Here is a 12,332-nt window from a genome sequence, read left to right as displayed (position 1 = left end):
ACATGGATTTCTATATATATATATATAAAGAGATTGTTTCTGTTAAAGAGAGAGTATTAAGGGACTACAAATAAATTATATTTATGGATGTTAAATATTAGACATGCTCATATATACATGAACACCTTAGTCTTTCCATGGAAAGAGGTAAAAAGGGGTGAAAAGCACCTGTATGCAGGTTAGAGAGAGAGAGAGAGTTAAAATGAAATCCTCCCTCTGCAATATTTTTTCTAAACCCTGCACCAAAAGCCTGCCTGTTCTCTCTCTTGGTTTTCCAAGATAAAGAAACCGCTTCTCATCCAAACCTTTCATGGATATATAGTATATGACCAGAGGCTAGAAGCTCTGGGGTTAATCAGAGAACCATGTCAAAATCCCCAGACTTCTCGTGCTTTGGCCTGCGGAACAAATCAATTGCAGACTCTCTGGTTAGGCCGGCAGCTGAACTTGAGCCAAGGGGTGTCCTGGCACTCTGCCCCCGGATCCAAAGGCTCCTCCTTCACCGCATCCGGCATTGGGCCTTGTGTGCCTCCCCCTGGCACTGGGCCTCGTGTGCCTATGCCCTCCTCGCCCTCATCTCCACCGTCTGTCTCCTCCCTTGCCCTCTTCACCCCTATTGGCACCCCAAACAACCTCGGGCTTGAGTCCTCCACCTTTACTTCCTCCACCACCATGTCAGCACCATCGACTGCTACATTGGCAACTGCCATATCAGCATCACCAGGAAGCCCCTTCTCGGACCAAAAGTCGAGCAACTTCCCGGCTGCAATGCCATTTTCCTGCTGATTTCCAGCATATCCGGCCATCAAGACAAAAATCTTATTACAGAGTGTCTTCATCTGCGTTAGCTCCTGATTTAATTGTGTGTTCGCTTTTCTTAGCCTCTCATTCTCGTCGATTAACTCGGCAGCCGTGCAATTAGCAGCAGTGATAATTTCTCTAGGGGCCGGAGAGGAGTTAGAGGAGAGAACCTGCTCATCGCCAGAATTTGTCGGAGACATGGGGTGATTTCCCTGAATCGGTACTGTAGTCGCTGGACTAGGGTTCTTCCGGCGGTGGATCTCACATAGCAGTCTCTTCTCTCCCCTCCGGAAACAGTCGTTGGCAAATTCCCATCGATCAGGCACAATCTTTCGAAAGCCCTAATTTCATTTTCACATTCAAACAACTCTTTAGATTAGAGAAAAGCTCGAGCTTTCTACTTCTCCAATAAGTGCAATAAGACATGGGATCAAACATAGGGGTGGCAACGGCCCGGGCTACCCTTGGCTCTAGCGTGGCCCTAGTCCTCATAGGATTGGGCCAAGCTCAACCTGACCTTAACTGAAAAAAACAGAAGAAAGAAAAACCCAAAAACACAAACGAAGATACAATAAAAAAAATAGGCCCTACCCAGCCCTACCCTCGGACCCGTGGTCGAGCAGCGGTGTCCCAAGCACTTGGGCCACATTTAATAGCCCAGGACCTAGATTTTCAGGGCCAGGCTGACTGAGCCACCCTCACTCAGCCCATTGCCACTCCTAATCCAACAGTCTGAGCACACAACAATCTCTTTCATACAGAAAAACGAAACCAAGACTTTTTCATGGAATAAAAAATGAAGAAAGGAAATCAAGTCTTATTCACCCCCATTTTTCTAACCGTGTAGTTGTCTGCACAGAGTAGTATTGCCACACAAAACAGGGGTGGAAATATGGATCATGAGATACAGCCATATACATTAAAAATCATGAATCTAAATGGTGCGTTATGTATAGAGCCCATGCTCTAAACAATAACATAAAACACATCTTCAAATGGTGTCGAAAAATATAAATTTTTGAGGTGTGCCCTAATTGGGATTGTTTAGAACCTCGCACTTATACAAACTTTTTCCCTGTCTAAAATAGACGTTCATTCCACCTTGAAAAAGTATTAAGGAAACAGCGGCGGATGCATAAAATTTGTCAAGGTGGGAAAAGTAAAGAAATTTGGGGTACGCGTACTGAAATTGTGGAAGCAGGTGAAGAACCGTCCACCATTCCAGCTCAACAATGGACCAATACCAAATAACATAAAGAAAAGTGTTACATTTATCTTCCCATGATAAATATAATTCCTAGAATTGTTGCGTCTAAAATATTGAGGCCCCAAAATAAAAAATAAACACCCCCAATTTTTTATTAAAAAAAACAGAAAACAGGAAACAATTTCTTGGAAAATTTGGGCAAAAAATCGGGAAATAATGCATGCTTTTCTCCTGTATCAAAACCCAAAACTTCGAATCGAAACAAACATGACCAATCCGGAGACTTTCAAACAGAAGTTCATACAAAAATCACCAACCCAAGTTAGACAAATTTTATGTTCAATAAAACTAGTATATAGAAACTCAAAATTTTATATGTAAGAAAATTTGGGTAATATACAAGCTGATGGTTAACCATTCTGAACAAAAACCACTGGCAAGAAACTTGTATTTAAATCCAAAAAACCAGAGAAAACTGAGAAGTAGGCCAACAATTGGCGAAATCACAGCATGGTTTTTTTCCCAAATCAAAAGGAAGCACCACCAATCAAAAAAAAAATACGAGTAAAAATCACCCAACCCAAATTAGCACAAATTTTACACGCAATAAAACTTGTATATAAAAAAATCAAAACCTAATATACAGTAATATTTGTATATAAAACACCCATAAAAAGCAGAGAAACCAGAGAAGTCATTTGTTGATATTCTTGGGCCAAAAATGGGAGAAATCAGAGCATGGCTTTTCTCACCCCAATTCAAAACAAAGGATCACCAAACCAAAAAATTCAAACAAAACTCCACATAAAAACCACAAACCCAAATTAGCCCAAATTCCTTCTATTGTAGGTGACTTACATATGTATTAAGCTGGCGTACGAAACTGGAGAAATTGTTGTGCTTGAAATATTTTGGAAGAAGATCTCTAGCAAATTCAGCTGGTCTCCAAACAATGAATGTAGAGCCATCTTCATTCCATGAAATCACATCGTCAACAGTTGGGTCATCCACCAATTGGTAGGTCTTTGTGAGAAATGGTGTCGGGAGAGATCGTTGGGCTTCGGAGGTCCCCACCATGGTCGAATGCTCCCCTGCAGGAGGAGCCATTGATGCGTTTTTACAGTGAGGGAAAGGCTTCAATTTTGAAGTGAACTCAAGGAGAGATCTCGAGCTCTTCGCTAATGGAGAAGATCAGGAAGAGGCATCAAATCTGTAAGAAGACCTGAATCAGAAGTTATGTAGGGAGACTTGAAGGTATTGAGTAACAAAACTTGGGGAGATTAAGGCCTATTTGGGGTCCTTTGACAGAAAGAGATGTTTTGCATTGAAATCATCAGTTTCTGTGTTAGTATTAAATTCAAATCACAAGGCTCTTTTTCTCTCTATATATATATTTTCCTTTTAATGCCTCTGAACGCCAGATGAATCAACTATTAATGGCCTAAATTACCAGAGTAAAGAAGGACGAAAACTTAATTGCCCCTGGTTTTTTGAATAATTGCATCTGTTACTCTCTATTTTCTAATGAATAGGAGAGTTTTAACATTCAAAATATATATACACAAATGGAGAATTTTTAGTTTTTTCGAAGCTTCATAAACATGAAAAAGCGGCCACTAATCAGTGAATAATCAAGGAATCAGTCTCTAATCTAAGCTGATTATGAATAAAACTTCTGTGTATCTTACAAGACAGGAAACAAAAAATTATCAATTTAATCACTAATAAAGATAATACTTCTATTAAACAAGGATTCACCATACAAATACGAGAAAAAATCTAAAAATTACGATTAATCAAAAGTAATTATACCTGCCTATGAATCAATCAAACAAAAACATGGAGAAAAAAAAAAAAAAAGCACAAATGTATGATACAAAATTTAGATCAAATTCCACTTATTTCTCAAAAAAAGAAAGAAAAAAAGATCCAATTTCCATCATTTTCCGAAACAACTGCAAAAAAAATTTATTATTTCACAAAAAGTGTAATTATTTTACGAGAAATTACCTGATTTTCATCATTTCACCACAAAACACAACTGTAAAATACTTACCAAAATTATCATTAATGAAGCCATTAAATCTCTCTGTTTTCAATGGAAACCAGTTGATTTGGAGGTAAATATTGTTCTTCAACCGAATTCCCTCCGTAAAACTCTAAGAAAATACTCAGAAAACCACCAAAGAAAACTATCTTCTCGAATTTTCCTTAAAAATAAGGATCATCTCCTTCAAAACCGAGCCAGATGAATGGTACATCGTTTCCGGCCGGAAAATCACTCAGATCGCCGGGAAGCGACGGGAATCAGCAGCAGAACTCGCCGGGAAAATGAAAGAGGGTGCAAAAGGAGAAAGCAGAAAGGGTTTATTCTAGAAGGTTCCTGGGGTCTTTAAATCGCGAGGAAAAAGAATAGGAGGAAAAGAGGAAGGGAAGGAAAGGGTATCATTCTTAATGGAAAGATAACGCCAGAAGCCTCTATTCCTTTTTTTTATATTACTTTCTCACTCCTCTTTCTCTCTCTTAATTACTGTTGCTTTTATTTTGGTACTTTCTCTCTCCTCTTTCTCTATCAACCTAATGCATCCATTTCCTCACTCTTAAATTTTTTTAATTTAGTTTCTCTCTCTAAAACTTCTTCCTCGCTCATTTTTAGTGGGTGGGGTTTGTGTAAGGCTGAGGCCTTAGCAATCAAAGTAGGTATCAACTGTATATGGTGCTGAATCATATTGTTTTAGTATTAAAAATATTTATAATGGTTTAAAAATTTATTTTTATATTTAATTATAAAATTTAAAGTTAAAAAGAGAGTAGGTCGAGTAGATCTATGAATGTTTTAAAATCTTAAAAAATTGATGGTTTAAATAATATATTATCAGATACATTATTTCAAAGATTTTAAATATATTTTTTGTCTTGTCAATAGGTCGAAATGATTGAATTGAAGGTTTTTCAATATCAAAACAATATTTTCTAATGAATATTTGTTGTGCGCCTCCATTTGATTGTCTAAGATCTCACCTTCATATATTCTTTTCCTTTTTATTTGACCATCCCTCTTTTTAATAGTTTAAAAATGATCTAGTAACCCCCGTTTGGCGGTTCCAAAAATGGTCTCTATTTGTGGTTTGGGGGTATACGATCCACAATTCAATTGACGGAACCAAATTAAAAAATATAAGAAAGTAAAAAGTAATAAAATAAGGATAGGGCTAAGGGAATTGGCCGATAATAGGGAATTGATCGATTTCAAAGAAACATCGGCCGGTTCCATGATGAGAACCACTGTGACCTTACTGATTTTTGAGTTGGATCGAGTGATTCTATCTGGGTTAATAATTTTTAGAACTTTATTCGTTTATTTTCTTTCTTTTTCTTTGTAACAACCATTTTTTTATTTTTTTATTTTTTTATTTTTTTATCCCTATGAAGTCTAAACCCTCTTCCTCTCCCGAAGTATTGGTGGCGTTTCATACTTTCCCTCATTGTTTCTTTTAGTACGGCCTCTGTTATTCTCTCTCAAAATATTTCTTTTATTTTACTTTCTCTCTCTATTATTGCCTGCGTTTTTAGCACTTTCTCTCTATCGATTCTCTCTGATTATTTTTCATATTTTACTTCTATTTCTCCTTTTTTTCTTTCTCTCTGACTTTTGTGTGTGTTTTAAGTATTTTCCCTCCCTATTTTTTCTCGTAATAGTTGTTTTTTTTTCTCTATTTTCCACTTTTCTCTCTCTGACTATTTCTTTTACTTACTTTCTCTCTCTTCTTTCTCTCTCCAGAAGCACGAGAAAACGTCTATTCACTTCTTTCTCCGTTAATTTTCGAGAAGCTTCTCGGAGAATCTAATCTGGCAGTGCCACGTGTCGTTGGGATCGTGGGCTCCTCTTCTAGGATAAGGATATGGTCCCTTTTTAGGGATAAGCCATATGTTACCCTTTACAAATTTGACAATGACCATTTATGGGGAAATTTTTTTTTATTTTTTTTTTCTTTAAAGAGATTAAGTGATTCACTTGAAGCAAAATGTAAAGGAAAATACTTATGTAAAGGCCAGGCTCTAAACAATCATTTTAGGACGCACCTTAAAAATCCATTAAAAGAGATTTTTTTTAAAATTTAAAAATCCTGAAATTGATTATCTCGATCTGAAAATGTATCGATATGGAACAAATGGATTTCAAGTCTAAAAAATAGTGTATTTTGTAATGCATTTTTTGATCTTCAAGACTTTCAAATATTCATAGTTCTGCTCGATCTACGCTACTTCTGAAGTTTTAAATTTTATAATGGGAGATATAAGTAAATTTTCAAATCATCACAAAGATCCCAATATTGAAACAACATCTTTCAACATTATTTGAAGGTCAGCTTTATTTTGATTGTTTAGAGCCTCGGCCCTGTACAAACTACACCCCAATGTAAATTGCTCCTTCCAGCCGATCCGTTTAGCTAAGCCTAGGGTTGGCAACGGGATGGGCCAGGGCCAAGCTGAGCAGGGCCGGGCCATAGACTAGACCTGGATGAAGGCCAAGGGCCGGGCCATAGACTAGCCGAACCGAAGCCCTGCCTGCCCGCCGTATTTGCAGTCAAAATGCATACAATCAAGCGTGTACCAGTCACCATAAAATTAAGCTTTGCTTATTTCTAGGCTTATGTTATGGTATTCGTATATACTAGATTTACTTAATGTTTATTTTTAAGCTTGTGTTAGGGTACTCATATATATTAGATTTACTTGATATTTTTGGACACTCAATACCCTTACTCCACTAAATTATAATTTTTTTATCTATATGTATTTTAAGTAATTAAATAGGGATAAAATTGAAAATTCTTGATAGAAAGAACATTTATTACCTACAGTAGAAAATGGCATCACTCACATGAAGCAATGATTGTTTCTTAATCACCAATAAATACTATTATTTTCTTATAAAAATATATATTCTACTCTCATAATTATAAAAATAGCCATTTACTAAAAAAAAAGGGAAAATATATAATGAGACATTTACCTTTAGTACAAAGTGGTCACAACAAATCTTAACCATTGGATGTAAAATTGGGTGGCTGCATTTATTTTATAGACCAAGCTCAAGGTTCAAAATTTTTTTTTTCGAACTTTGTGACACAACTAAGCTATCAAAATTTCGACACGATTTTTGGACACCCCGTGTCGGTTCACGTAAAAGACGCAAAAACGCCCTTGTCTAGAAAGAGTCGCAGAGTTTTAAGAGAAACCACCCGTGTCTAGAGAGTCGCCGAGTTTTAAGAGAAAGCACGCGTGTGCTACTATAACACGGGTGGTTACGGTGGAGCCCCACGTCATCACTTCCCATGGAAAGCATTGGTTATGTCTCTCGCACGAGTTGAATTTTCTTGTCATTTTAATGCATTCTCTACCTTTTCGAGGTAGATTTACTTCTCAATGAGAACGATGTGGGACTAATTACAGTTTCCCCTTATGAACGCTTATTGACATAAAAATTGTAGCGTATATCTTATACTTTGCAAAATACTAGGATATATGATATGTATTTATTTTTTTCTTTATATTTTTTTTTGAATTTTGACATTGTTAGTTTGTATTATTAGGTGAAAATCTTTTCTTGAATAAAGTTATAATGTCATAATATTCACATTTATAAGGGAATTTATTTTAATTTTTATCGTATGATATGGAAGTGTTTTTTAATATTTTTTGAATCATGGTTGTTATAATATTATAAATAATAATTATACATTGATAATCAAATCTTATATTTTATTTATTTATTTATTTGTGTTATAAAGTATTATAATGTATTATTTTTGTTATAACAATAAAATAATTTGTTTGTATTATTAATTTATTGTAGTCCGTGTATGATTATATATTTCATCTATGATAATTCAATGTTTCTTCTTTTGTGTGATATAAATTTAAGGGTTAACAATAATTCATATAGGAAAATAACATCTCAATATTCGTATATTGATGTAAAAAAATGAAAATTCTTAATGGAGTACTCCTATTTCTTGTTTGATTCCTAAAAAATAATATTTTATAATAAATTTTAATAAACTTTTTGGAATTTTTTTAAAGCTTAATCCGATCGATTCGACTGATTCCGGATCTGAATCGCCGATTCACCGATCCGGATGGGTTTTTGGGGTGCTCTATCCGGGGCACCGATCCATTTTTTAAACCACTGGTTGTAAGTAATTGTGACCTCCCTGTTTCGAATATAAATGGTCTCATTGTATACACTCTCCAAAAAAATTATATTACAAAACAATGGCATACGAGTGTCCAAAAAAATTTGAGTACATTAAGAAAAGGGTGTGGTTTGTATAGAGTCGAGGCTCTAAACAATTAAATTAAAGCACACCTTCAAACAATGTCGAGAAATGTTGTTTTAATACAGGAAAACCTTGTGATAGCTTTAATATATATATTTTGATTTAATTATCAAATTTAAAATTTCAAAAATAGTGTAGATTGAGTAGATCTATGAAAACTTAAAAATCTTGAAAATTGACAGTCCAAAAATGGGTTACACGACGTACTATTTCCAAAACTTGAAGTCCATATTTTTTCTCATGTACATGCATCTTGATGTCGAGATGATCAATTTGAGGATATTCGGGCAACAAAACAATCTCTTCTAGTAAAATTTTTGAGGTAGGCTCTAATTTAATTGTTTAAAGCCTCGGCTCTATATAAGTTTTTTCCTTAGAAAATACTCATATATGAGTACGGTAGCATAATTATTATTGGACAAGCTTTCTATGTTTACCCTATAACATAAAACTTCTATACTCCTGTCTATCCAACCGCCCATTCTAAATGGGCAACTTAGATGGCCTCAATCACAATGTCACCCTATATATTATTTTATTTTTAATTTTTTATACACAATATTTTGACACCAAAATTTGGGCATCCAATCCTCTCTTGAACTCGTACCTATAAAATATATATATAAAAAATATTTTCAATAAAATAAAATGAGTAAAATGCCTTTGAAAGTTTCAGAGGTATTTTGGCAATTATATTTTATTAAAAATATATTTTTAATATTTTATTTAGGTACGCCCCATTGAAGTGATGGCATTTGCCAAATTTTATATTCATATGGTTAGTAGAAAAAAATTAAAAATAAAATACTATGAGATATCGGATCGATTAAATGATTCATAACTCATTTTATCTAAATTGGATGGCCGGATGAAGGTTTTAGCATGGAAACCTTTACTATTATTATTTCCAAGTCCCTTTTGATCATCAAAGGATGCGAATGTCATTTCAAATTAGTAGGGGAAGAGGGCGAAACTGCCTTTCAAACACCAACTTTTTTGTGTGAATAGTGAAGGAAAAAGTTTATATAGGGCCGAGGCTCTAAACAATCAAATTAGAGCCTACTTCAAAAATTTCCACACAAACGCACGCCATACACATTTCTCTCTCTCTCTCTCTCGCATAATTCGCGTGACGTTCTTGAGAACTCGAGAAAGAAACTTTCTCTCTCCTTGGATTTTGCTCTTTTCTCTCTCCCATCAGGTGATCCCTCGCCCTTTCCACTTCATTTCTTTCTGCCCTTTCCCTTTCAAGAGAGTACGGCCGCAGTCCCAAATTTCTCTCTCATCAATTTCCATGTCTCTTTCGCTCTCCTCACCTGCCTTTCATCGTTTCTCTCTCTCTCCTGAATTTGTCCTTTGAAGAGAGAGAAAGGTTATGCCACGTGTTGTACGTGACAAAAGAGTGGACCATAATATTTTCAAATACAAACCAATGGGCGATCTTTTCGGTGACTCTCAATAATTGAACTTTGCTTTGAGTGTCGAGCTTAAATTCTTCATCTTCCTTATTTTATTCTTTTTAAGTACTGCTTCAAATTTTCCCTTGCCTACCCTGGACCGACGTTTGGACCCGACCAGAGTCCGGGCATGGGCCTAAGAATTGGAACTGGCGGGTCAGGTCATGGTCCAAATGTGGACTTGTATACTATTTGAGTCCGGGTCCACATGGATTGGATCCGAATAGTAAATATAACTTTATATTTTTAGTTATAATATTTACTTAAGAAAAAGCGTTCCTAACGCTTGTAGGTAAAAAAGAGCAGTGATTTTGTTTATCCACATCATCGTTTAAAGTTCATCGCACGATCATGATTATCCGGTAGTATTTTATTTTTCATTGTTTTTCTACAAATCGAAATAACCTAAAATTTGGAGTGTGTGTACATCTTAGTGAAACGCACTATATATAAGTCACCATATATATTTTTTCACTCCTTCCATGTCCTTCAAGTATTCCCTTTGCCTTTCTAGAGCTTTCCACTAGAACCAAATCATCGTCATAACCTTTTTCCAACTAATTGGGGCTGACTATTTGAATCCTGGTCTGCCATTCTACTCCATTAAGCACATCTGCTCAGTGAGGCCATAAATCCCCATATCTTTTATCATTACTTTCAACCATGTCCTTTTAGGCATATCTTTCGCTTTTTTTGAGCCTTCTACTTGAAGTAACTCGCACCTCCCGACATGTATTGTACTTGGTCGGCACCAATGTATAGTGGCCACCTAAGCCTACTCTCTCTCATCTTATCATCTATTGGCGTTACATTTTAAGTATTCCGAATATATTTATTTTGAATTATACCCCTTATTGTCTTGTCACTCATCCATCTCAACATCCTTCTCTCAGCTACACTCATTTTATGGCTATATTGTTTTTTGACTGCCCAACATTTCACCCTGTAGTACAAAGCTGGTCTCATAGTTGTCTTGTAGAACTTGCTATTCACCTTCATTGGTATGCAGCGATGATATAAAACTACAATTGCACATGTTCACTTTGCTTACCCAACTCTAATTCTATGTATGATATCTTCACCAATTTTGCAATTTTTTTGGATTATCAAGCCAAGATATCGAAAATATGGTGTTTTTGGTATTTCTTGATCGTCAATTTTAACTACTTCCTCCTCTCTACTCTTATTATTATTGAACTTGCATTTCATGATAGCATCTCAAAATACGTGCAGAGAACTCTTTGTATATAAATTGATAAATAATATACAAAACCCCGTATAAATATACAATGAGTAATAGTTAAGGATAAATACCATAAGTTATGGATAGATACCACCTAATCTTATAGAATCAAGAAGTACATATTCATACAATATATATATATATATATATATATATATATATATATATATATATATATATATATATATATATATATATATATATATGGAAAATATCTCTATACTCTTTATTTTTAGGTTTCATTTCACAGTAGACTTAAGGTTTTAAAAGATATTTTGGGGCATAAAAATTTTAGATTTTATTTCTTCTAACCCCCTAAGGTAATTTAAACCTTGTTTTTTAAGCCAAACAAATCTAAAAAGACATGTTTTTTCTAAAAGTCATCGTCTCAAATTTCTCTCTCTCCCCGCACCCCTTCTCTCTCTATCTTTCCTCACACTCTTTTCACGTTTCTAGAGAGAGTGAGAGACATAGGAAGAGATGAAATAGAGAAGTTTGGGGTATATAAGTGAAGAGAGAAAAAAGATTGGGTTGGATTTCACGGACGTGAGAGGTTATCGGGAGGAGGGAGAGGTGTTTGGAAAAAGATGGGAGGAAAGAGAGAGTGAGAGATATAGGAAGAGGGAGAACGAGAGAAGCTTGGGTATATAATTGAAGAGAGAAATGATTAGGTTTAGAAAGAGCATGTTTTTCTCACATTTGTTTAGGTTAAAAAATAGGTTTAAAGTGGCCAGGGGTTAGAAGATAGTTTTTGAAACTCTGGGTTTATTAAGAAACGAAACTTTAAAATAGGGGATATGGAGATATTTTCCCATATATATATATATATATATATATATATAATAAGGCCCCCCTCAAACTCAAGATGCTTTGAGAGAGAGCAGCTGGAGTTTGAATATTAAGTTATATAAACAAATGAGTTGGATTTTCAAGTCTTCAAGTGCATCTTTAGGTCTTCAAGTGCATGGAATGACCGATAGAAACAATGATTTTCATGCTCAGATTACTTGAACAACAAGCACAGAAAGCTGTGGCAGATCAAAAAGCCTCAGAAACAAATGATCTCAGGAACAAATGGTCATATCAGAGTAAGCTTGAGCAAGCAGACGAAAAAACTCCAGCTTGAGCAAATAGACAAAAAAACTCCAGATCTTCCTCGGAAACAGAAAAACAGTTAAAAGAATTGAGAAAACAGAATGGCACTTGGAAGAGCCAACAAAACTTGGTTTAGATTTGAGACCGATTCAGCAACTCGCAGACCAGAGCAGACATGATCGAGT

At 35.2% G+C, this 12,332-nt stretch overlaps 1 protein-coding gene across 1 annotated transcript; it reads right to left on the bottom strand.

The window, feature by feature from the left end:
- Positions 1-56: 56 nt before the first annotated feature.
- Positions 57-4,635, bottom strand: LOC18447696 (heat stress transcription factor B-2b). Its single transcript, XM_006857789.4, has 3 exons — positions 4,065-4,635; positions 2,867-3,218; positions 57-1,142 (listed from the first exon to the last, which is right to left on the bottom strand). Exons 2-3 carry the CDS (start codon positions 3,113-3,115, stop codon positions 411-413), a joined length of 981 nt encoding a protein of 326 aa, XP_006857851.1. The 5' UTR covers positions 3,116-3,218; positions 4,065-4,635; the 3' UTR covers positions 57-410.
- Between the last annotated feature and the right edge of the window lie 7,697 nt (positions 4,636-12,332).

Source organism: Amborella trichopoda, chromosome 9 (assembly GCF_054954075.1).
Source record: "Amborella trichopoda isolate Santa Cruz 75 chromosome 9, AtrichopodaSantaCruz75HAP2 v2.0, whole genome shotgun sequence".
Classification (NCBI taxonomy): Eukaryota; Viridiplantae; Streptophyta; class Magnoliopsida; order Amborellales; family Amborellaceae; genus Amborella; species Amborella trichopoda.
Note: the sequence above shows the minus strand (reverse complement) of the source record. Positions and strands in the feature narration are given on the sequence as shown.

Bases quoted from the DNA above. Each gene is read 5' to 3' on its own strand.
- LOC18447696 (XM_006857789.4), bottom strand. From the start codon at position 3,115: ATGGCTCCTCCTGCAGGGGAGCATTCGACCATGGTGGGGACCTCCGAA. The intron at 1,143-2,866 runs GTAAGTCACCTA...AAATGAAATTAG, and splicing joins TACGCCAGCTTAATACATAT to GGCTTTCGAAAGATTGTGCC.